At 36.8% G+C, this 27,072-nt stretch overlaps 1 protein-coding gene across 2 annotated transcripts; it reads right to left on the reverse strand.

Moving 5' to 3' along the window:
* Positions 1-5,864: 5,864 nt before the first annotated feature.
* LOC141404749 (leucine-rich repeat transmembrane protein FLRT3) lies at positions 5,865-27,072 on the reverse strand. 2 transcript variants are annotated; one of them, XM_073988453.1, is made up of 7 exons: positions 26,922-27,072; positions 26,089-26,335; positions 9,290-9,835; positions 9,029-9,216; positions 6,793-6,887; positions 6,614-6,726; positions 5,865-6,555 (listed from the first exon to the last, which is right to left on the reverse strand). In XM_073988453.1, the coding sequence occupies exons 2-7, from the start codon at positions 26,266-26,268 to the stop codon at positions 6,109-6,111; spliced, it is 1,569 nt and encodes a 522-aa protein (XP_073844554.1). In that variant the 5' UTR covers positions 26,269-26,335; positions 26,922-27,072; the 3' UTR covers positions 5,865-6,108. The 2 variants fall into 2 exon arrangements, with proteins under 2 accessions (XP_073844554.1, XP_073844555.1); XM_073988454.1 differs by lacking the exon at positions 26,922-27,072 and adding an exon at positions 26,432-26,450.

The raw sequence follows: 27,072 nt of genomic DNA on the forward strand, positions 1-27,072 counted from the left end.
GGGCTGTATCGAAACGTGGACCTATACCGACGAATTTCAGTCGGAAAGTTTTTACCTCTAACGTTACTAAATACCAAATTTCAGTCATTTCGGTGCGTTGTTGTGGACCCAACCTTAAAAATACCGCAAATCGGGAGGTACCGTTCTATGAGAGCTATATGAAGGCGTCGACCTGTACGGACAAATTTCAGGTGGAAAGTTTAATACCACCAACGAAGACAAAATACCAAATTGCATACGTTCTATGCGGGCTATATATATGTAGGCGAGGACCTGTACCGACAAATTTCCGGGGGAAAGTTATGTACCCCTTACGAAGACTAAATACCAAATTTCAGACATTTCGGAGCAATATTGAAACCATAACCTTCAAAATACGGGAAATCGGGAGGTACCGTCTCATGGGACTATATGAAGGCGTGGAGCTATACCGACAAATTTTATATGGAATGTTTAATACCCCAAATGAAGACGAAATACCAACTTTCAGCCATTTCGATGGAATATTGAGGCCACAACCTTGAAAATACTGGAAATCGGGAGCTACCGTTCTATGGGACCTATATGAAGGCGTGGACCAATGCCGACAAAATTCTGGCCAATGCCGACAAAATTCGTTGAACACCCTGCGAAGACTAAGTACCAAATTTCAGCCATTTCGGTGTTATAATTAAGCTAAAACTTTCAAAATACCGAAAATCGGGTGGTACCGTTCTATGGGGGCTATATTAAACCGTGGACCGCTATAGCCCATTTGCAATACCAAACATCCTAGGAGTAATAGAAACTTCTATGCCAAATTACAAAGCTCTATCTTAAAAATTGCGAGCTGTATCTTGATTTCAACAGACGGACGGACGGCATGGTTATATCGACTTAGAATTTCACCCTGATCAAGAATATATATATTTTATAGGGTCTCTGATAAATATTTCGATGTGTTACAAACGGAATGACAAATTTAATTATACCCTCCATATTATGATGGAGGGTATAAAAATCGCTACAACTACTAAATTATACGTCAAAAATCATCACAAGTAGCGAGAATGCGGATGTCTCTATCTCACGGCATGCCACATGACGATATTACATTATCAGCTCACGCACGGCATCAATGTTCTCTGGCACGAAGGCCATTTGTGGACGACGACCTTCGTTTCTGAGCGACCGCCGGCCACGATTGAATTCATTAAACCAATTTATCACTGTGATATCGGAAGGTGCTTCAGCGACATACAAAAATTTAATTCCATCGATGCACTCTTGCCGTGATTTCCTGCAGGGGCATTCCTTAAAATAGGGTTGACCAAGCCAAATAATGGCAGAACATCGTATCCCTTCAGCGTAAACGGAGGTTGCTTGCAGGCCTGATAAATCGAAGCACAAAAAATACATTATCAACGAAACTGCACAAATAATTAGAAATGGATTAGTGAACATGGTACAACAAATTCGATTTCACACACAAACACGATTCGGATCATGGAATGTGAGGTCGCTACTGGAACTATCTCGGCTGGCTGAAACATGTCGCGAAATATGTCGATATAAATTAGATATCCTAGGCTTAGTTGATGTGAGGTGGAAGAATAATGGTGAAATGAGATCATCCACGGGACATCACTTTCTTTTCAGTGGAAATCAGAACAATCACGTAAATGGAGTCGCTCTGCTGCTCACTGATAAAATGCGAAAGGCTATGATGGACTTTAGACCAATTTCGGAACGATTAATGACAGTTTGTGTGCGCACGAAATATCAAAATCTTACCATAATACAGAGTTACGCTCCCACAGAAGTAGCGGACAACGAAGACAAAAACGCCTTTTAGGAGCAACACAATGTTGAAGTAAACAACATACTGAAACGCGATATTGATATAATAATGGGAGACTTCAATGCTAAGGTTGGGTCTGACAACACAAACCTACGAGCAGTCATGTGTAAAGATGGCCTAGGTAATGACAATGGTAACCGTCTTCTAGAACTGTGCATGGACAATCAACTTTTTGTCGGTGGAACTAGACTCCCTCAGCGAGACATTCATAAGTACACATGGGAATCACCAGACGTTGTAACTAGAAACCAAACAGACCACATATTGATAACACTGTCCGACAGCCAGAATTACACTTGAACCGGACTATATACGTTTGAAAATATAGGCAAAATGGAGTAAAATGGCATTTTTAATTTTCCGTTTTCTCATCGTTTTGACCTTTTTTCAAAAAACTATTTTAAATACTTGTACTCGTCGTACGATGCTAGTATTGGTGTCATATTAAAGAGGAGAGTATAGGCTTTATATAGTAATTATAAATTATTCCATTATTTATCATTCCAGGATAAAAAGGACATCAAAAATATCCTTGAAAAATTAAGTCAAAAGTGAGCATTTTGGCAGGCGCATATCTTCTAATCCGCGAAGAATTTTAATTTGTTCATGGAGGCAAAGTTGTAGTTTTTGTTATAAAGAATATAAATTCTGGACACATTAAATCCACCAAACCTCATCTTTATCATCTTCTATAACTTTTTCTAGGGGTTTGACCTTGGCGATTTTGACCTTGAAAATGAGGTTTGGTGGATTTCATTTGTCCAGAATTGATGTTCTTTATGACAAGAGCTACAACTTTGCCTCTATGAGCAAATTAAAATTCTTCGCGGTTTAGGATATATGCGCCTGCCAAAATGCTCACTTTTGACTTAATTTTTCAAGGATATTTTTGATGTCCTTTTTATCCTGAAATGCAATAATTTATAATTATTATAAAAAAAATCTATACTCTCCTCTTTAATATGACACCAATACCAGCATCGTACGACGATTACAAGTATTTAAAATATTTTTTTGAAAAATGTTGACCTTTGAAATTTGTTTGGCCTTTAAAAGGTCAAAAGGATGAGAAAACGAAAAATTAAAAATACCGTTATACTCCATTTTGCCTATACTTTCAAACGTATATAGTACGGTTCAAGTGTAACAAATTTTTTTGAAAATTGTCGGACGGTGTAAGCAGAAAATTTTTAGGGTGCCTGTTAGACGTAAAGGGTGCCTGTTAGACCACCAACTACTGGTTGGTATTATAAAATTTCGGCCCATGGCGAACTATAAGCAATCTAATGTCAGGAAAAGGTTTAATGTACATCGCCTACAACACCCTACAACTGCAAATGAATTCATAGTCCGGTCAAAATAGACATGCGTATAAGGGGGAAATAGCAAAAATTCCCACAAAGCTGAATTTTGGTGGAGAGCTAGGGTTGGCCATTAGAAGCAACGTCCTAAAAGTCCCCATCGATCCCATGTGTGCAAAACAAGTTATTCGGGGTCAAAGGTCATTTTTGGAGGCATTATTCAGTTTTTTTAATTTTTCTCAAAAACGGTAATACATAGCAATAGCCCGCTAAAGTAAGAGTTGTAGATTCAATAATTGTCTACAAGATTGCTCCTTATGATTCTTAAAAAAGACTTACCATTTTCGAGATATCTCGATCTAAAGGTCAAATAAAAAATTAGCCGCGTAAGTACATTATGAGGCGAACCGGTTAAAGTAACGACACTATGTGTTAGATACTTTCGTAAGCTTTCAAACGATATCCACTTTGCAGTAATCGGTTCAGTAGAACCGGGTCTAACCCGGTTTTTAAATTTGGCCTTTCGGGTCTAATAACCGGCCAACCGGATCCGCAACCGTTGAAAATTATACATTTCCGTAATCAGCGCAACAAACCCTACCATCGGACAAAACTTGAAAAAAATCGGAGAGTTTTCGTTGGGGTCGTTCCCGTTGGACTTTCGATTATGCATGTGGGTTAAATGGGCTATTTTTGCATAAAATGACTCTAACATTGAATAACTCTACTAAACACACTCCGATTTTGTTGGAATTTTTTTAGAAGATAGCTATAATTTCGCTCTTCAAGAAAATATATTTTTTTTGGGGGACAGACCCGATTACTTCGCTTATTTTAGCCGGTTCGTCTGAATAAGTGCATATTTCCCTTATAAGTGCATAAAAATCATGTGTTTTTTAGAACAGCTATATCTCAAGAATGGTTCCTTCTAAGAAAAAAATTATTAGGGTCAAACTTGTAGATAATTTTCCTGTCTACAATATTTACTTAAGTCACTTTTTAATTAGATCAACCGTTTTTTTGGGGACTTTTAGGACGTTGCTTCTAATGGCAAACCCTAGCTCTCCACCAAAAATCAGCTTTGTGGGAATTTTTGCTATTTCAATGTCTATTTTGACCGGACTATTATAGTCGCTGTTGGTGTGTAGGATTGGGATATGGATGTGGTTGTGGATATACGTACCATAAATGAACGAAGCTTACTAAATGCCACAATATTTGGTTCAAATTTTTCAGATACAGCTGTAAATAAGTATTGCGGTTGGGATATAGTTTTGGATATAGCGATGTAATTTTTTGAATAAATGGATGTAGCTGGAATTTCGAATTTTTGTATTAGGGTGTTGGTATTCGGATAAGGAGTTTTTGAAATGGATACAAATTCTGTAGTTAGGTATGGAGGTCGCTAAGGACTGAGTTATTGAGTTGGTATTGGAAATACAAAAATTACAAAATAGTACTAAATTTAGTGTTTGGTGAAGCTGGAATTATAAATTTGATATTGGGCTAAGAAATAGAAGTGTTTTGGTATAGCCTCCATATAACGATAACTCCCGATTTTTGATAGAGGGTTTTAGCTGCAATTTTTAATTGAACTAGCTGTAATTTGGCATTTAAGGTTCTAAGTGGTACCTTCCGATTTTCGATATTTTGAGGGTGTCTGACGGAAATTTGCCACCAAAAATTGTCAAGATAGGTTCACACTTTTACATAGGCCCAATTTAAAGCTATCACTTGGTTGAACATATTTTTTAGATTAGATTAGATAATTTAGGCATTAAGAGTATCCGTGGTCGAAAATGTTTTACTCTTGAAATTCTGAACAGGAAAGGAAACTAATTATTCCATTTTTGTTAAAAATATTTTATGGTGGAAGGTACAAAAGTTCGTCCCGCCGAAATTAACGCCGTTCTTGCATATTCAAAAGTGAGTTTGTTAAGGAGGTGTCGTGTGCTCGATCCAAACAGTTTTTGCCTTTTTCATCGTAAATATACCTTGGAAAATATAGAAGACTTTGTACAAATTGCGTATGGATATCTTATATTATATGTAATGCGTTGGACGTCTACGACTATCTTTCAGTAAAAATAAAGATGTCAAAAAGGGGTGTAATATCCGAAATATTGGCGATGATCTTTAAAATTCCATGACAAATTCTACGTTAAAAAATTTTATATAATTTGCCCCGGAAATCTTATCGGATGTTACCTCATGAAGACTGTAGGTGCAATGGTCGGGATGGTCTCTCTAGGTACACAAAGAGTGTATATTCGGTGTAGACATTTTTTCTATGATCGGATGAAAGGCTTACCCTAATTTGTGTTCTTGAACTTGAGTGTGGCTATGGAAACTCATGTTCAAGAACTTTGCTTTACACAAATTAGGGTAAGCCTTTCATCTGCCAGGACGAATCTGCAGACAAGGTATTTTATTCACCTGTATACCACAAATACAACACCTTTTTCGTGCCATGCCATCTATATTACAGGACGTAATCATTTGTGTACAATGTTAAACGCGTTTGAATTTAACGCAAATTTTTATCACTTTGAGGTCGCTGAACTCTTTCTGTTTTTTGGACTTGTGTCTTGTTGTGTCAAATGAACGCCGATTGTTGATTAAAGCCTATTTGTTTTTATTTGTTTTTAATGAGAATAAAATTGCCAACTTACCAACATTATGGATAAAATCGATTAAGATACGAAAACACATGGGTATACATGTTTGGTAAATATCGTAAAAAATAATATATGTATGTATGTAATAAATTTAAGAAATTTAAATTACAAATAAAATATTTAAGTTGGTAGATCTTTGTAAACAAGTTTTTTTGTTGTTGTATGTTTGAACGTCTAAAACAAAAGAATTTCAAATTAACAGCTTTCAAAACGATTTTCATTACAAAGGTCATTGTCTTTATTCTTCTTCATGGGACTAGGGAATGTTTAGGCATCCATCAATCCAGTCTTATATATGGAAATCATCAGCAAAGCTGGCACGATTGTAGCCTGGAGCACGAGGATTAACACGATTCAAAAGACCAAAACAGCCGCGACGATACAATACCAAGGCGCCCAATGTCACCGGGATGCCAATGAGTACACCAACCAAGATGCTAATCAAAATCACACCATCCCCACCAGGACTGTTGGTATTTTCACAAATTAATTCCTTATTGTCGGTGGATAATTGAATCAATGATTTACCCTTCCAGGCACTGGGTGTGGCACACAATATCTCCGGAGTCAAGGGGCCGGATGTTGTGTTAATTTGCTTAATAAGTGTGTGGATGAGATAACGATTGTTGCAATCACAGGACCAGGGATTAAAACGCAAATCAATGGTGGTGATTTTATCCCAACGTACAAACCAATTACGCTCCACAACACTTAAATTGTTGTTGTTAAGGTAAAGCTGTGGGGGAGGTTATGTTAGTTATTTATTTTCCATGTATTGGTGTTGTTTTATTTACCTGAGTCAATGGTGGATAGACAAAAATTTCTGGATTTGCTGTGTCTTTTGTAAAGGCCAATTCATGAATCGATGACAAATGAGGATTGTCGGAGGCAATTAAAGTTGTCAAATCTGCAGAGAGAAGAGAAAATTAAGCAGTTAACTTTTGTTTTAAATGCTGCAGTTTGGGAAACTTACTTGTAAAGACATTCAAAGCACCGGGTCCAATTTTGGTGGTGTCTGGCAAGAAGGAAATACTCAAATATTCCAATGTCTCAAGATTCTGGGTGAAACTAAAAATAAGAGCAAGATGGAAGTTATACGTTAAGTTATAGTAGGAGCGCAAGGTATTAAGAGATAGAATGAGTAACAAGTGACAAATAACAAGTAAGAACAGCGTGAAGTTCAATTTTAGGTGGAAAAATGTGTCGACCACGGATACCCCAAATGCCGGGTTAAAGCTACCACCTACGGGGCTATATCAAAGTGTGGACCTCTCTTTACAATTTTTGGTGGAAACCTCAAACGGGTAATTCCGTCAAACAATGTAGCTAAGACCCTCAAAATACCGAAAATCAGGAGGTACCGTTATATGGGAGCTATAAAATATGGACCTATGTTGAAGATGTTTAGTGAAGAAGTTTCGTGACCACAGAAAACCTCAAATGTCAAATTATAGCTAGTTCTTTTAAAAAATGTAGCTAAAACGCTCAAAATCGGGAGGCACCGGGATTTTTGGTGGAGAAGTTTCGTGACTACTGAGAACCTCAAATGTCAATAGTTCTGTTAAAAATTGTATCTAAAATCCTCAAAATACCGAAAATCGGGACGTACCGTTATACCAAAACATGGACATATATTGACGATTTTTAGTGAAGAAGTTTCGTGACCACTGAGAACTTCAAATGTCAAATTACAGCTAGTTCGGTTAAAATTTTTAGCTTAAATCCTCAAAATTCCAAAAATCGGGAGGTAGCATTATATGGGGACTATACCAAAACATGGACATATATTGACGATTTTTAGTGAAGAAGTTTCGTGACCACTGAGAACTTCAAATGTCAAATTGAGGTTCTCAGTGGTCACGAGGATCTCAGTGGTCACTAGTTCGGTTAAAAATGTTAGCTAAAATCCTCAAAATACCAAAAATCGGGAGGTACCGTTATATGGGGGCTATACCAAAACATGGATCAATGTTGCCGATTTTTGGTGGAGAAATTTCGTGATCACAGAGAACCTCAAATGTTAAATTACAGCTAGTTTGGTTAAAAATTGTGCCGAAAACCCTCAAAATCCCAAAAATCGGGAGGTACCGTTATATGGGGGCTATACCAAAACATGGATCAAGGTTGCCGATTTTTAATAAAGATGTTTCGTGACCACAGAGAATCTCAAATGTTAAATTACAGCTAGTTCGGTTAAAAATTGTACTTAAACCCCTCAAAATACCAAAAATCGGGAGGTACCGTTATATGGGGGCTATACCAAAACATGCATACATGTGGACGATTTTTGGTGGAGAAGTTTCGTGACCTTTGAGAACCTCAAATGTCAAATTACAGCTAGTTCGGTTAAAAATGTTACCTAAAATCCTCAAAATACAGAAAATCGGGAGGTACCGTTATATGGGGGCTATACTAAAAAATTAACCAATATTGACGATTTTTAGTAAAGAAGTTTCGTGACCACAGGGAACCTCAAATGTTACATTACAGCTAGTTCTGTTAAAAATTGTGGCTAAAATCCTCAAAAGACCAAAAATCGGGAGGTACCGTTATATGGGAGCTACACCAAAACATAAACCTATGTTGACGATTTTTGGTGGAGAAGTTTCATGACAATTGATAACCTCAAATGTCAAATTACAGCTAGTTCGGTTAAAAATTGTACTTAAACCCCTCAAAATACCAAATACCGTTATATGGGGGCTATACCAAAATATGGATCAATGTTGACGATTTTTGGTGGAGAGAACCTCAAATGTCAAATTATAGCTAGTTCCGATATAGCCCATCAACGAACATTACCAGCCTGTAAACAAAAGACGCATCTTCCCAAAATTTGTTTGTGGATACTAGAGTGTATACCACAGACGGACAGACGGACATAGAACATAGATCGATTAAGAATTTTACCATGGCCCTAAATATTGAAACATTTCGGGGGTCTGTAGCCATAAGGGTTGAGAGTATACAAAATACGTTAAGCTTAGATGTACCGCGGAAGATACCAAAAAGAGAAGAAAAGTTGGATAATTATTTTCCAAACTATTTTCTTAAGGTTGATGAAGATGATACCCAGAACGTTTCTGATAAGATAGTCTAGGTATTATCCTGGTTTCTTTTTTATCTCAAATCAACACATACCCCTTTATACCTAAGCCTCAGAGAGACGAATGAAGTCCTTCCACCCCATATGGTTTGAATATACTTACTTTCCCTTGACGAAGTCACCGAACAGATTTTCATCCAATACCAATTTCTTAAGATTCTTGACCCACTTCAAGGCCACTGGCACCTCGCGGAATAAGTTACCCGACAACAACAGAGTTTCCAATTTATTTGGGCTATGGAAAATGGTTTCCGGTAAATCGGATAATTCCATAAAAGACATGTCCAGGGTCTGTAATGAGGAAAATATAGATTTTTTTAAAACTTTCCATGTATTCAAAACCCATTCAATTTTCTTCACTCACCTTAACCGATGACAAACTAGCCAAAGCCACCAGCGTCGACGTGTCAATAACTTGGAAAACATTTTCACACAAAATTAAAATTTCCAAATTCGGTAAATGTTCAAAGAGATCACCATGCAACGAATGCAATTCATTGTGAGCTAAATCTAGCTCAATCAACGAGTTTAGAGGTTCATATTTATCTGTGGCATAAGGTCCCTTAAATACATCAGGTTGTAGAGCTTTCTTTGTCAGATTATTATGAGATAAATCAAGTTTTGTCAGCTTCGTTAGATTTTGAAATGCTCCCAGGGTAATGTTGTTGATTTGATTAAAACTCAAATATAGATTCTCAACAGGATATGATGGCAAAATTGGAATGTGGGAAATGCTGTTGTTATTCAGTTTAATGGTTGTGAAAATCACATCACCATTTTGCAAAGTGTTCCAGTCATCTTTTGTGAATAGGCTTTTCATAGATTTTCCACTACAATCGATTTGGAAATATTCCAAATCGCACGAGCATTTTTTCTTACACAAATCACTGTCTGCAATTTTGATCTTGGGCTGAAATGATAGGAATGGATAGAACCAATAACACTGTGAACCGAAATTTTGGGGGGTGGAAAATTCCTTTTGGGGATGAAAGCTCTTGGTGAGTATATACAGAATCCAGAAGGACAGATCCGCGTGAGTCGAACTTTTGAGATATGGCGTGACTAATATTTTGCTGGAGACCCTATAAGCCCTCATATATTAGAGTTATATCGTTGTCCGCTGTTGTTTTAGCTTGTTTTTGAGATAACATTTCTTCAGCCAAATCAAATGAGGATTATATTCGTAGAGCATTTTGACCTTCTATCTCGCTTCCTTCAATGTCCTTTTCGTTCTTTATTTTAAGAGCCGCTATAAAAGTACCACAAGATGACGTTTTTCAGCTTCCAAATGTTCTGCAAAAATGTCGGCCAGAAAATTTTAGGTACGGCTCTCATTGACAACAAATCGATTTTGTCGCGTCTCCGTGGTCGTTTTGTGTTTTTACCCTGTTTTTGTTCAGAAAAAGACTACATTTTGTTTTTGTATATTCGTTACAGAACATACAAAAACACAAAACACAGTTTTTTTCTGAGCAAACAGGGGTAAATGTAAACAATGACTATGAAAACGCGACAAAATCGATTAGTTGTCAATGAGAGCCATACCTAAAATTTTCTGAGCGACATTTTTGCAGAACATTTCGAAGATGAAAAACGTCATCTTGTGGTACTTTTATAGCGGCTCCTAAAATAAAGGACGAAAAGGACATTGAAGGAAGCGCGATAGAAGGTCAAAATGCTCTACGAAAATAATCCGCATTTGATTTGGCTGAAGAAATGTGATCTCAAAAACAAGCTAAAACAACAGCGGACAGTTATACAACGCTAATATCTGAGGACTTATAGGGTCTCCAGCAAAATATTCATCACGCTATATCTCAAAAGTTCGACTCACGGCGGATCTGTCCTTTTGGGTTCTGTATATACTAACCAAGAGCTTTGATCCCCAAAAGGAATTTTCTACCCCCCAGACTTTGAGCTCCATTTTGTTGCATAGTGTAATTGAAAGCATACTTTAAGGGTGTAAGAGAAATAAATATAATAAAGACTTTAATTCGATAGTGGAAGATGGCAATGATACATTTTTGATTGAAGAAACAAATTTCATAGCATACTTTTAGGCCTTATGAAATATAGTTATGGGTATTTACATATTTTATTTGGTGGGAAGAAATGCTACAATATAAGATAATATATCAATCAATGTTCCAGGTGAGAGAATTTCCTGAAGCAGATACTTTTTTTGATGGTGTTGTCAAACGTAAAATAAATCATATCAGTTGGACATTCGCGTAGTCTCTAACTTTTTTGGCTATTTACATATATAAAAACAATAATCAATCATTGGTCATAATCGCTTTAACATGTTAAAGGAACGTCAATGGTGGTAATAGGTTATTCATTGAGTCATATTTATGAGCATATAGTGGGAGGATACAAAAAATTGGATTTGTTGTGTTGACATGTCCTTAAATATTTGAGAATTGAACAATACACCATAAAAGACCCTACACCACTATATGGGGAGGCGCAAAAGTTTGTAAAACATCGAAATAATGGTCGTAAACCCACCTTTATATAAGAAAATAAATGTCTCGACGACCTGTGTCGAAATGGCTATGTATCCATCCGTCCTTCTGTCGGTCCATCTAAACCTTGTAATCACGTTACAGGTCGCAATTTTGATCATATCGTCAATAAATTTTTGGTGCGCGTGGTGTCCCTATTTTGGTGTTAGTCAGATAATATTCAGGGGTCGGTATGGTCACATAATTTATGTGGAGAAAAAGTAATCGTTTTATCCTTATGTAAATATCTTCGCTATTAGGGTACAAGGGGTATTCCAAAAGAAAAGCCTGACAAGGAAAGTAAAAATTCTCAAAGTTACAATGACGTAAATTTAGTGTTGCCGTAGGTGGGCAACACCCGATATGTCGCAAATGTATCCCATTTTTATACGATCCACCATAATATGGAGCGTACACTTAAATTTGTCATTCCGTTTGTAACACATCCAAATATTAGTTGGAGACTCAATAAAGTATATGTATATATTCTTGATCACACAGAAAAAAGAATTACTTTATTATAGGAATACTCGTAGTGTTCATAAAGTCTTGCCAAAGATCAAATTTCTGCATTTCAAGAACGTCTTTCATAAAGCAAAAAATACTGGTTTCTTCTGAGAGATTGAAAAAAAAAACAATTTTGGCGAATTGTTTTAATATCTAACAACAACACCACCACTCCACTGGAGTTAAATGAGCAGGTTTGTGACCAATATCCACCCAACAAGATTTTAGCAAACTGCAATATGCCGAGCATAGTTGAGCCAAAACTACTCTGGTTTGTCGTGGCAACGGACGCGATAGATGGCGGATGTACTCCTTAGCAACTGCGTCCGAGTGAATGCTATTCAGACCTGCCTGATATGCCTCTTGATCTAGGAGTTCTATCCTATATTACTGGACATCCCTCTCTAAAGCACGAATATAGTTCCTGATATGCTTGAGTGTGTCGGGCCTAGCCAGCAGATGGTGATTGGGATGGCTCTCACGGTAACACCCGAGCAAGTACTGCAACGAAAGCATCACATTGTGTTGCTGTACTGGAAGTATCTTTGCCTCCTCATGGTGGCATTCTGACAAGTTTGAATCTCTTTCCAATGCATATCGACTAAATTCGGGGGCCATCTGGCGCCGCATAGCTTACCACAGACCGACCTATCGCGTTATATGTGGTCAACAATGTTTCTTTATCTGCACCCCAAGTGCTGCCGTTTAGGGACTTGGGGACCTTGTTTCTGCATTTCAGTTTGTCACAGATAGCTGCGGCATGGGCGGACAACGTGAACGTATACTGCGCCACCCATATGGTGAACAGAGTGACCGTAGATTTAGTGGCAGATATCTGCATATTCCTCGCGTGGAAAAAGTGTAGGTACCTGACACCAGGATCGTGCAATCATCCGCATACGTTACGATCTCAACGCCGTCTGGAGGGAGCGGAATACACGAGAGGTAGAGGTTTAACAGTTCCGGAGATATCACCCAACAATGGGAACTCCCTGTTTCACTCTACGGGATTTGGATTTCTTGTTCCTGAATTCCACGTACGACTGGCGTCCAGACATATAATTGATTATCCAACGTTTCAGACTTGACAGGAGGGTTGTCTGCTCAATGTCCTCAAACAGCGTTGAGTGCCTGACAGTATCAAAGGCTATCACACGTCCTACCTGGTTGAGTCCTCGACAAATATATGTGGAAATGGTGTGCAGCGCTGTTGTCGTTCTGTGCTGCTTACGGAATCTATGCTGATGATCGGCAACTAGATAGATATTTCTGACGCTGGGGAGGACTAAAGGCCTGGGTACATAAGCAGCCTTGCATGGTTGCCTTGCTTCCTGCTTAATTTCTGACATAACAAAAATAAAAGAATAAAGAAGAAGAAAAGGGCAACCTAGTTCGAGATTGGCTCGGCCTTCTTTATTCTTTAATTTTATGTTATGTCAGAAATGAAGCAGGAAAGCAACTAGGCGATGCAGCTTATGTACACTGACCTTAAGGCCTTAAGAGTCGTTGCTATGGGCGACAAAAGGGAAATCGGCCTGTACGATTCACTTTTGCTGACATCCTTCCCTGGCTTCAGTAGCGGGACCATCCTGCCCATTTTATAGACTTCGGGAGATGCAATGGAGATTTCATCAGTGCCCAACGCTTTGGATTATTTAGCGTTCCTGATGGCATTCGCAACATAAACCTTTGTAAACTGTGGCGGTTCATCTTCGGCAGGAGTAGATTTAATGTGACGTTGTGTTCCTGCTTTCGCTTATGGTGTATTCGACAAATGTCGATTGAAATAACTTGCGCACCTCTTCAACGTAACATCAGTTAACGTTACATCTCCAAACGTGACTGAGGCCCTATCTTCCTTCCTTTCGGGGTTCGAGAGTGACTTAACCGTTGCCTAGCTCCCTGACTCTGAGGTCACTTGGGTTGGCTCGACGAAGTTCATCTCCCTCATTTCCTAATCCCGTCGCCTCTGCTGGGAAGCTTGGTTGTCAAAAACATTATTGTGATTTAAAATGCAAAGAAATTCAGATTACAATAACGAAAAATATATTATGGTAGTCCCAATTTACATTAGGCGAGTTTACTTGGGACTTTGTTGTCAAAAGTTGTTAACAGAACTCTGAATGGCCGACCTTCTGTAGGTCTTGTTAGCTTCTTTCCAGAACTAAAAAGTTTTTACACATTTAGCACATTTTCCCCAAAATGCGTTCCCGTACACCAAAAGAGTTGCAAAATGTTCACTTCTCTTTGAACGAAAATGGCGCTGAATTGCTTTGTCTTTAGAAACTTTTTACAAGACAAATTTGGGCGAGCAAAAATGTGCAACATGTTTGCCGCCTTCTGATTGGTTCACACGTCGACTTTGACGTTTGTTCCATTTTTGGCGTTTTTGTAATTTTTCTGTTCCCGTACATTCTGGAAAAATGTGTATGTGGAACTCATTTTTGAGGGTATTGGCACGACAAGTATTGGAACGAAGCTGTTGTGTGTAGTTAGAGGATAAAAACAACAACGATGATCTTTTTTAAAGGGTGTTGCTACTTTTTCCTTCTGAAGTGTATGTAATTTGGTATTTTAGAATCTCAATGGGTAGAAAACTTCCACACAGGAAATTATCAGTATAAAGTGATTATCATGAGTTATGATATTATTCTCCTCCAAGGAATTATACTTAACGTAGGGAAAGAGCTAGTTACTAATTTTTCACATTTACTTCAATATAGTGGTGGTGGAGGGTATAAAAAGTTTGAATTATAATGACGAATATTCAAGTTGGTTAGTGTTCATTTTTACTCACACAAAATGTATTGGTCTGATGCTCAAATATCAGAGTTATTGCAAAAAGGGTTAAGGGGTCACCTCTACTTATCACTTTCAAAAAGTCAACAAAAAAAAAAAAAATAAATAAATAAATAAATAAATAAATATTACCTTATTTTGAAGTACAGGTAGTGTAAAGTATGCGGCAAAAATCTCGAGTCGATCGGAGCAAAATTGGCTGAGATATGATCGTTCAAAATTAAGAATCTGTTGTGTTTTGTGTGTAGAGGCGTAACTAAAAAAGCGTTTTTATCGAAATGACATGATTGAAGTCGATACCAAACGAATTGACCGATCTTCATATAATTTAGTGAGCTTATTAAATACATAAAATCGTGTCTTTAAGCAAGACATTTTCATCAGCGAACGCTATTTCCAAAAGTCTTTTAATATTGTTTTCTTAATAGCGTATAGCCAAACAGGTCCGATTGTCCATTGCAAAATGAGGCAAATAACACCTTAGGTATCCAGTAATGACGGCATATGTATGTATGTGATATATCTTTGGTATGTTATCGTGCATATCGACTTATGTTAACTTTAAAATAGACTTTTCACGGTGTGCCTTAACCAAATTTAAATGGAAGGTGCTTACACCTGGGAAGTTTTTGCAAATTCTGAAACTGAATGCTCATAGATGAGAAATATCAAGAAAAAAATAACCTGAGGGATTGTCCTTGTTACTGAAGAGCTTCCGTACCTTTGTTTTGAAAATAAAAGCATATTTGTACTGATATTTTAATTTTTAAAAACTGAAATAATTGATCAATAAATTGGATTACGCGCTTAGCACGCCATCTACAATATATTCCGAACACTACCACTACTTTACGTATGAGTCAAAGAATTTGCGGGTGAAGTAATAAACAAATATATGTATGTATAATGACCATATAATATAAAAAACAAGTAAGAACGGCGTTAAGTTCGTCGGAACTTGTTATACCCTCCACCACGAGATGTATTGAAGTAAAATGGAACAATTAGTTTCCTTTCTTTTATGAAGAAGACTTAATACCAAATTTTAGTAAGTCCGGTAAAACAATGTGGCTAAACTTCAAAATACCGAAATTCGGGAGATACCGTTCCTTGGGACTATATCAAAACGTCGATCTAAACCTACAAATTTCTGGCGGAAAGTTTTTAGACTCAAAGAAGACTAAGTACCAAATTTCCGATTAAAAACTTCAAAATACCGAAAATCAAGAGGTACATTTCTATGGGGAATATACATAGGTACCCGCGGACTTATATTGATAATTCTCTTCTGGAATATTTGATAACCCCATGGAAGACTAAATACAAAATTTCAGTCATTTCGGTGGAATATTGAGGGCACAACCTTTGAAATACCGGAAATAGGAAGGTACCGTTCTATGGGGGCTATACTAAGACGTGGGGGAAAGTTTTACATCACTAACGAAGACTAAATACCAACTTTCAGCCATTTCGGTGGATTATTGTGACCACAACTTTCAAAATACCGGAAATCGGGTGGTACCGTTCTATGGGGGCTATATGAAGGCGTGGACCAATGCCGAAAAAATTCTGGGGGAAAGTTGTATACCCCTGACGAAGACTAAGTACAAAATTTCAGCCATTTCGGTGTGATAATGAGGCTAAAACCTCCAAAATACCGAAAATCGGGTGATACCGTTCTATGGGGGCTATATCAAAACGTGGACCGATATAGCCCATTTGCAATACCTAACACCCTAGGAGTAATAGAAACTTCCATAACAAATTACAAAGCTCTATCTTAAAAATTGCGAGTTGTGTTTTGATTTCAACAGACGACGGACATGGTTATATCGGCTTAGAATTTTACCTGATCAAGAATATATATACTTTATAGGGTCTCCGATGAATATTTGTTACAAACGGAATAACAAATTTAATTATACCCTCCATAATATGGTGGGGGGTATAGATGGGATTCTACCCGGTATTTACCCAAAACTTGGGTAAATACCTGGTAAATTCCCGATAAATACCTTTTTCGGGTGTTTATTTGGGTATTTAAAAATTTATTTTGAAATGAAAATTTTGTTTTTCTGTCAGACAGAAAATCAAAAAGAAAACAAAAAAGTGGTTTAACCTCGCGGACTATACCTTTTATACCCTACACCACTATGTGGGGAGGGTATTATAAGTTGGTTTTGGCCAAAAAGTTTGTAACGCATCGAAATAATGGTCGTAGACCCATACTTATATATATCAAAATGAATGTCTCGACGAGCTGAGTCGATCTGGCTATGTGTGTCCGTCCGTCAGTCCGTCCGTCCGTCCGTCTGTCCGTCTGTCCATCTAAACCTTGTAATCACGCTACAGGCCGCAATTTTGATCGGATCGTCACAAAATTTTGGATGTTGATGAGGGTCCCGGAGGGGAAGAAGCCTATTGATTTTGGTGATGTTCGGATAATATTTAGGGGTCGGAATGCGCAAAAAACTTATGTGGATAAAAAGACAACGTTATTTTCCAAAGCGAATATCTCAGCTTCTATATGGGGTATACTAAAAGCAAAACCTGACAATGAAAGTAGAAAATATCACCTTTCTAATGATGTAAAGTAGGTTCTCGTAGGTGATCAAACAACGAAGATATCACAATAGCAGCAAATAAAACCCAAATTTTCATTTCTGCGATTTTAATTATAATGACAAATATCACAGCTTTGGTTGGAAACTTTCCAAAAACAAAGCCTGACTATGAAAGTAGAAGATCCCATATTTACAATGATGCAAACTAGGTCGGCGTAGGTAACCAAATAACGGAGATATCGCAATAGTCGGTAATACATCCCATTTTTATATTTTTTGGAAATCACGCTACAGGTCGCAATTTTGATCGGATCGTCACGAAAATTTGAGGGTTAATGGGGGTCTCACAGATGAAGGAACCTATTGATTTTGGTGATGGTCGCATAATATTTAAGGGTCGTAATGGGCAACAAAACTTATTTGCATAAAAATACAACGTTATTTTCCAAAGCCAATGTCTCAGCTTCTATATGGGGTATACCAAAAGCAAAAACTGACAATGAAAGTAGAAAATATCACCTTTCTAATGATGTAAAGTAGGTTCTCGTAGGTGATCAAACAACGAAGATATCACAATAGTAACAAATAAAACCCAAATTTTCATTTTTGCGATTTTAATTATAATGACGAATATCACAGCTTTAGTTGGGGACTTTCAAAATGCAAAGCCTGACTATGAAAGCAGTAGATCCCATCTTTACAATGATGCGAACTAGGTCGGCGTCGGTGACCTACTAACGGAGATATCGCAATAGTCGGTAATACATCCCATTTTTTCCATTTTTTGGAAATCACGCTACAGGTCGCAATTTTGATCGGATCGTCATGAAATTTCGAGGGTTAGTGGGGGTCTCATAGGAGAAGAAGCCTATTGATTTTGTTTTTCATGGTCGGATAATATTTAGGGGTCGTAATGAGCAAAAAATTTATTTGGAGAAAAATACAACATTTTATTCCAATGCAAATATCTCAGAGTCTATAAGGGATATACAAAAATCTAAACCTGGCAATGAAGATTTTACACTTTCACCTTTATAACGATGTAACGTAGGTTGTCGAAGGTGGTCAAACAACGAAGATATCGCATTAGTCGTTAATAGAACCCAACTTTTCATTTTAGCGATTTTAAGAATAATGACGGATATCACACCTTTGGTTGGGGACCTTCTAAAAGCAAAGCCTGACTAAGAAAGTAGAAAATCGAATCTTTAAAATTATGCAAAGTAGGTTGGCATAGGTGGTCAAATAATAGAGATATCGCAATAGTCGGCAATGCATCCCTTTTTTGCACTTTTTCTTATATCACACTACAGGTCGGAATTTTGATCGGATCATCACGAAATTTTCTCACAGAGATAGAAGCCTGTTGATGTTGGTGATGTCGATAGTAGTCAAATATAAAATTAAATATTAATTATTTTGGTTCAGTTCGCCTTAAGTCATTTGGTATAAAAGCCGTATAGGTGAAAACTTTCGTATCTCCCTAAAAGAAATGTTTTCGAGTGAAAAGATTATGCACAGAGGTAGTGGTGTAGGGTATCACATAGTCGGGCCCGTACCGACTATAGCCTTTTCCCAATTGTTAAATATATAAAAATCTTGTCTTTCAGCAAGACATTTTTTTAATTATGATTGAGAATTGTTCAAACCATGATAGAGAAATTCCCACAATTTGAAATGATGCCAATTACAATGATGTACTGGGTATTGAAGGTTTTGTGCTACCTTTTGCTCAAAGATAATGTATTAATTCGAAATATTGCTCTTTTTTCACTGGTCGATTTGGTAAAATTCAGGGAAACCTATTTCTTAAAGCCTTTTAATATTGTTTTCTTAATAGTGTATAGCCAAGCAGGTCCGGTTGTCCATTGCAAAATGAGGCAAATAACACCTTAGGTATCCAGTAATGACGGCGTATGTATGTATGTAATATATCTTTGGTATGTTATCGTGCATATCGACTTATGTTAACTTTAAAGTAGACTTATTTAAATTCAGTTTCGCTTAAAGGCAAGATTTTTAGGTTAAAATATATGAAGATTGGTCATTTCGTTTTCGAGCTACTCAAAAATACGTTTTCTGAGTTAGCAATTTCTATTTTTTCTACGCCTTCTACTTTATCTTGTGTCAAATTTTCATGCAGGTATCTCTTAAACTCAACGAGTTACAGCTCATTTACTACGAGCTTCGCATAATTCAACACAACAGTTTTTTGAGTTTATGAAGCACTAAAATAACTCAAATCATGCTTGATCTTGCACAGAAATTTAGCACTGATATCTGGCTAGCTGTTTTAAAAATATGGTCCAAGTAGTTATTTCAGTTTTTGTGTAGTAATTTTTTATAAGTTGGGAAGTCAAAATTCAATCGCGAACTTAAAACGCGTTTTTCTCGAAACTGGCTTTTTTGAAATGTGTCACTCTTTGAGTAAATGAACGATATGTATAATGCCCATAGTAAGAACGGCGTTAAGTTCTTTAGTTTTTAGACTCAAAGATATTTCGATATTTCGGCAAAAACTTCAAAATACCGAAAATCAAGAGGTACACTTCTATGGGGGATATAGGTACCCGCGGACCTATACTGATAATTCTCTTCTGGAATATTTGATAACCCCATGGAAGACTAAATACCATATTTCAGCCATTTCTGAGGAATATTGGGGCCACAACCTTGAAAATTCCGAAAATCGGGATGTACCGTTCTATGGGGGCTATATAAAGGCGTGGACCAATACCGACAATTTTCTGGGGGAAAGTTTTATACCGCCGACGAAATACCAAATTTCTTACCGAAAATCGGGTGGTACCGTTCTATGGAGGCTATATCAAAACGTGGACCGATATAGCCCATTTGCAATACCAAACATCCTAGGAGTAATAGAAACTTCCATACCAAATTACAAAGCTCTATCTGAAAAATTGCGAGCTGTATATTGATTTCAACAGACGGACATGTATAGATCGACTCAGAATCTTACCCTGATCACTTTATAGGGTCTCCGATGAATATTTCGATGTGTTACAAACGAAATGAAAAATTTAATTATACCCTCCATAAATATATAAAATGTATATATTTTAGAGCAAAATCTTTGCTTGTTACACCCTCAGCCTTTAGGCTAGAATAAACTTTGATACTATCAAAAATGTGCCTCATCGAAATAACGGTTTTAGACCCCAAGTATGTTTGGACGAAATTCGTTTCAGACAATTTGGTGTCGATTTAGCCATGTCCGGCGGTCTGTCTGTCCGTCTGGCTGGTGCGCACGATAACTCTCGAACGGATCAACCGATTCGAACCAAATTTTTGGTATCGTAATATTTTGTCCAAACTTATTTTAAGTTCGAAGATGGGTCATATAGGTCCACTCCTTCGGGTACCTCCCCCACAAAAGTTCAAAATTTGTCTGTAAAATGGTGTGAACGATAACTCTCGAAGGGAGCAACCGATTTGGTCCAAACTTTGCACATCGTACTATTCCTTCCAGATATAGATCGGGATCGAATATGGTCCACTCCTTCGGGTACCTCCCACACAAAATTCGGATAAAGTGAAGTTTAAGAGCTCCTCTCGGATCGTTTTGAAGAAACCCTGACGGCACCACCCAAAATGGCAAATTCACAAGATAATTCTTGCAGGGAGTTTCTGATTGATGCAGACTTTGCACATCATATTATTTCATCCAGTCATGTATCAGATTGGAATATGGGCTATGGTCCACTCCTTCGGGTACCTCAGACAAAAAATCAAAAAAAAAAATGAAGTTTAAGAGCTCCTCTCGCATCGTCTTGATTATTTTTTCAGTAGGTTGTTCTAGCGGCCTCATTTAAAACGGTACAATCTTTTTCCGGAATAACTCAATACTTCCTAAGATAATGGTCCAAGCTCCAAAACCCTGCCCGTACATACTCAAATAGCTATAGTGGAAGATAACTTTAAAACTTTTTTCCAAACTTAGTTAACAGAGCAAGGAGAGTTCTTCCCCAAAAATTAGACTTAAAAACTATGACTTACAAACTAAATCTTAAAACTAATCCTTAAATCTAAGAGAATACAAAGAGTGTATTAACATAAAACTAGCTATTAACCCCTATGGGTGCCTGCTAATGCCTTTAAATAAAAATTTGGTAAGCCAGAAGGAGAATTTGCTTCCAAATCCGCCTCAGTAAGTCCAAGAGGTGAAATATAGTACGTGTTAGACCAATTGAAAGCTGTCTGATTAGCCAAGATATCTGCGATGAGCGGATTTGGTGAAAGCGATAAACGGGAAATAAAAGTTGCTATCCTATTCATTGCATACATAGGAAGGGGTACAACATTTGCTTTTTCATAGATAAAACAATTGCTGTATCGTCTATTAACTGACTCGAAATTTCGGTTTACACACATAGGTATAATTTTTCTTTCAAAGATAGAAAATTCATTCATAACCGTAGGGGATATACCGAACCAAATTGAAAACGCATAAAATAAAATTGGACGAATACTAACTTTATATATCAAAAGTTTTGTTTCTACCGGGAGAAACTTATTATTAAACAATGAAGAAAAGGCTGCTTTTACTCCATTGGCTCTCTTGAGAATAAGGCGAGCATGCACATTAAATTTCATTAATTTAGAAAAGTTTACACCCAGATATTTAAAATTTTCGCCGAAAGGAATTTCTTGGCCATTAAGACACAATTTTAAATTTTTACTTTGGGGCACACATAGTATTTACATTTACCCGATGCATTTCTTAGGCATATTGCTTGACATTTTGAAACATTAATTTTAATCCCCCAATCAGACAAAAACGTACAAACCCTATCAAGGTACTGGGAAAGAGCTAATAAAGCATTATCAGGAGATTCTGCGTGGGTGTACAACAACGCATCATCTGCATACAAAATCCCCTGACAATCCTGGAAACGATGCGGAAAGTCGCTCATATATATGTTGTAAAAATGCGGTGCTAAAATTGAGCCTTGCGGAACACCGCAATTCACTTCAGCGAAACTAGACTCTGATCCATCAAGGCAAACAAAAAATTTCCTATTATTAAAAAAACTTTCACAAAGTTTTATCACGTGAGGATTAAATCCAATGTTAATCATTTTTTGAAGGATACCTTTGTGATTAGCTTTGTCGAAAGCTTTTTCTACATCTAGTGCCACCGCTACAGTACACTTTTGATCCCTCAGGTTACACAAAACATCATCCTGAAATTTAAGGAGTGCATGCTCCGTGGAATGGCCTGATTTAAAACCGAATTGTTGATGTGGTATGTACCCCGGAGATACACCAATGTCCATTTTAGATCTAATTACCTTCTCAAATAGCTTCCCTAGGTTTGACAATAAGGAAATTGGACGCAAATTATTTACATTAGACTCATTTGCCTTTTTGGGAACTGGAATAATTTTGGACAATACTTTACAAGTCGAAGCTCTTGTTTTTCCTATAGCATTGAAAATTTGTTTATATGCGCGAGGTCCTGGACGAATATTCTGCATTCTATTATTAAATTCCTGAGCTTGCTCCACTGCAACCCGTTCCTTAATTAAAGTCTTAAGCAGCTGAATTTGATTTGATAAAAGAGCATACTCAGGTCTTGATCTGTCAGAATTTGCTCTATATAACCGTTTGAGTTCTTTTTGCCATCCGTATTTAATTCTAAATAGCCTCTTAACGTCATCGGATAAAGTGTACTTCCTATTTGAAGGCTCACGTTGTTCAGAGTGAACACTAGAAACAAAATTTACTGAAGTGGTAAATTCGTCTACATAGTAGTCAATTTCAGTATTGGTCAGATTACGGGAATCTGGAGGGTAAAAATTTTGAAGGTCGCAACTGATATCGTTCCGGAAGTTATTCCAATTCGTATTTTCAAACGATATAAATGAGCTCTGTCTATTCAAAATGATACTAAAATTGGGATTATAGACTGACAACTTAATGGGAAAGTGATCCGAAAAAGAGGATAGACTCGAAACTTGATAATTAGGTGGAGAATGGTCTTACATGTTGCATGATACAAGAAAATGATGAAGAAAAGATGAACCATTTGCGTATGAAGGGAATGTGTTGCAGATGCGAGTAAACGACAGCGAATTTATTTGCAACCAACTGTAAAGATTTGTCCCATTTGAGTTACTGGAAACATCCCCCCATGTTGAATGCTTAAAGTTTAAATCTCCACCGATAAAAGAACCACCGAAATTTCTAGAAAACTGTTCAATTTTTTCTAGACTAGAACACAGCTTTTGAGTGTTGAAGTTACATGGAATGTAGATTGAGCCAAATAGGAATTTCTTAACCACGCCATCCACCAAAACGTTAATTTGAATGAAAACATTTGGAAAGTCTACTCCTGCAATGTTCAATTTCGTAAAATTATATGACGATTTTAAAATAATTGCCACACCAAGTTCGCTATCATCACATACTAGGGAATAATTTTGAAATGACACTCTCTGACCGATTCTAAGCCTGGTTTCTTGAATAAAAGCGATATCAATATTACCAAAATTAATTGTATTTAAAAGATCAATACGTCGACTAATATCAACTAATGATCTTACATTAAAAGTGAGAAGATTAAACAATCTATGGACCATAATGATGGACAACTTCTTTCAACAGACTAAGACATTCATGTTTAGCCTGTTCCTTGACAAACTTCTGAAGTTCCTAACGAAACGTTCAACTTTGCTCTCAACTGTTTCTCTAGCGATTGCCTGAATTAAAGGGGGTTTTTCGGGTGTATTACCCAAAGTAGGATGTGGTCTCAAAACATCTGCAAACGAGGAGCCATGACGGATGGAATCAGAACGTGAGGCCGCAGCAACATTGGCAGATGCTGCTTTTTTAATATTTCTAATGGATTCCTTTTTCAGTTCTTTAATTTCTATATATTTTTTAAAGGCTGGGCAACCTCTCCAGTTGGAAGTATGCCCACTTTCATTACAGTTAGCACAAAATGGAATACTATCGGACAAAAGCTGACAATCTTTAGGCTGATGTTCTTTACCGCATTTTAGACAAACATATGAGCGATTGCAATTATTTGACATGTGACCCCACTTCTGGCAGCGCTAACATTGTACTTCCTTCTGCTTTTTATTTGGACTTTCCCATGTAACCGGCTGGAAGTCTAGAAAATCAATACTGCGAACCTCTTTAACAATGCTTCCTACACTTAGAGTAACCAAGTACAGACTGGTATCAATCCCATCTTTCTTTGTGTAAACCGTTTCAAATTTAGAAACAGACTCAGCAGCATTCGGAACAATGCTATTTATCTCAGATTTTAAATAATCCAAATCCATATTAGCATGCAGTCCTCTAAGCACGAGAGACTGTTTCCTTAAATTTTTAGGGGTGAATGAATATGAATCAATCTTCTTTTCTCTAAGGAGAGACATCATTTCCGAATGAACACCAGAGTCCTGTAAATACAGCTTGCTTTTGTACTTAGACACGTTAACAACTTTAAACACCACATTCTTCGCTTTCAGTTGACCAATCAATGAACCCATATCTTTAATATTAAATAGAAAAATTGGTGGACAAAATGAAGTATCTTTGGAAGCAATTTTCCTTTTTTCATGCCTGACTGACGGCTCTTCGGTTACAGCCGGTCTTACAAAGTTTAAGGTTTCTGTCTCGATATCAATGTCGCCTAATATAGAAAATCTATTCTGATCTGATCTGATAGTTGAATTATCTGTATAATTATTAGATGTACTTGACTGGAATGCGCCATCAAACGATCGCTTATTACTGTTTGGAACCACCGAAGTAGCATTGTTTCCACTTACTTTAGCATTTTTATCTTGCAGAGTTTTTTGAGAGCTTGTTACCTTTTTTGGCCCTTGCAAACTTTTAGAAGAACCTGAGGCTCCAGCATTACCGTCACATTGACTTGAAATTTTCTTTTCAATATTTCTTCGTTTTGACGTAACCACTTGAAAATCCATGGAGTCATTCATATCTGCATTACAGTTAGCGACTTCATTTACATTTTGGTCTTGACCGGAGACTTCCTCTTCTTGGAACATTGCTTCATTAAGCCAGTCCCCCAAGGGCTTATCCGGTGGCTTTTTCTGTTTTAAGGGATCTTGAGATGAAGCAGACATTCGCTTCAAAGCTTTAGATCAATTCTCCAAGCAGCCCGCAAATACAAATGAAGGATTATTTCGAATTAAAGAAAAATCCAAATTTTAACCAAAATGTGTATTTTTTAGAAAAATTATTTATTTTTTTTTTCTTGACAAGAAGAGCACGTCCGATACGTTTCGAATCAAAATCAAAGTATCGAGTCCTTTATGAAGAAGTTTGGTTCCTGAAAATGTTTGGTATATGTCAAGGATTTGATATTGCCCCACAAAATCAATATATTTTATATACGGCATAATTATTGTTTTTTTTTTTGGCCAGTGGCTGAGGATATGTCTCTGTCAGCACAGCTGACTGATACTTTCTTACTTGTTTTAATAAAATAGGATCTCAAAAGAAATAAAAAAAAATAAATTTTATGTTTACGAACAACATCGATTTTAAGGTTATAAAATTAGCTTGGTTATTCGGTCAAAAACCTTGATTTTTGGCTATGTTTACGACGTTTCTGACGTATGTCAGAAATGTATGTCAGATACGTTATAATTTCCGACAGACCATCTAAGAGTGTAGCCCCATAAGAATAAGAATTGATTTCCGAAATTATTACATTTTTGGTAATTTCAGCTTTTCCAATGGAGAAAAAGTGAATTTTTTACTTGCTTTTTACTTGTTGGACTCACCTTTTGTGTTGTTACTGGTGCTTTTGTTGTTGCAGGTTTGGTTGTTGTTGATGTTGAATTGGCACTGGCCAATGGTACAGCTTTTTGTGTTGTGCCATCGGCGTTAACATGCAACACATTCAGGTTGCACATTAGAAGGCAACATGCCACAATGGCAATTAAATTCCATTGACGTTGCATACTGCTATTGGTGTTGTGCTACTCCAAAATACACCAAGAAGAACTTTGTTCAAACGATGAGTAAAGACTGTGATAAAGTAGAACGGAAGAGAGGGCGTCAAGGTAATTTAACACCAAAATTATTATAAAATTAACACATTTTTCTGTTCTTTATTGAAAATACCAAGTATTTAGTTTTATAATTGATAGTGTCACACTTAAACACACACACACACACGTATACACCAAAATCAACGATATTAACAACGACCGTCACATAGCAATTTTGACATACAAAACAATTTTTTGATAATGACTCAACTTTACTGCCGTCGGTTAAAAGTGTTTGGAAATTCTTATCAATAAGCCATTACTTGAATGATCTTATCATAGACTTTGTTTCGTATAGGCACACGGATACTGACATACACGCACACACTGCATTCGATTAGATTATTGTTGGTATTTTTTTGCAGGGTAAAGAAATAAATAGACAACAAAAGTTAATAAATATAACGGTTATCAATGTCGGTAATAAAAATCGGTAAACACTTCCAGACTTTGCCACTTCAAAGTGATTTCACAATTATTTGCGTTTTACGTTTGGGGGAAAGAACAAAAAGATTCTAACGAGTCATTTGGGAAACTTTTAAATACCAATATATCACACTCACATTTTGTATTTCAATATGTTATAGGTAGTTTTTAAATTTTTATTAATAGCTCTATAATATATAACTCCCTTGACCAGAATTTTCTTTTTTTAATAAAGAATACAAAACCACAAGACAACACTTCACCACCTACCACCAAATAATAAATAAA

This window comes from Musca autumnalis, unplaced genomic scaffold (assembly GCF_047663935.1).
Source record: "Musca autumnalis isolate F117 unplaced genomic scaffold, ASM4766393v1 scaffold_5, whole genome shotgun sequence".
Classification (NCBI taxonomy): Eukaryota; Metazoa; Arthropoda; class Insecta; order Diptera; family Muscidae; genus Musca; species Musca autumnalis.

Bases quoted from the DNA above. Each gene is read 5' to 3' on its own strand.
- LOC141404749 (XM_073988453.1), bottom strand. From the start codon at position 26,268: ATGCAACGTCAATGGAATTTAATTGCCATTGTGGCATGTTGCCTTCTA. The intron at 6,888-9,028 runs GTAAGTATATTC...TCTTATTTTTAG, and splicing joins GGTGACTTCGTCAAGGGAAA to TTTCACCCAGAATCTTGAGA. The intron at 6,556-6,613 runs GTAAATAAAACA...CCTCCCCCACAG, and splicing joins TCTATCCACCATTGACTCAG to CTTTACCTTAACAACAACAA.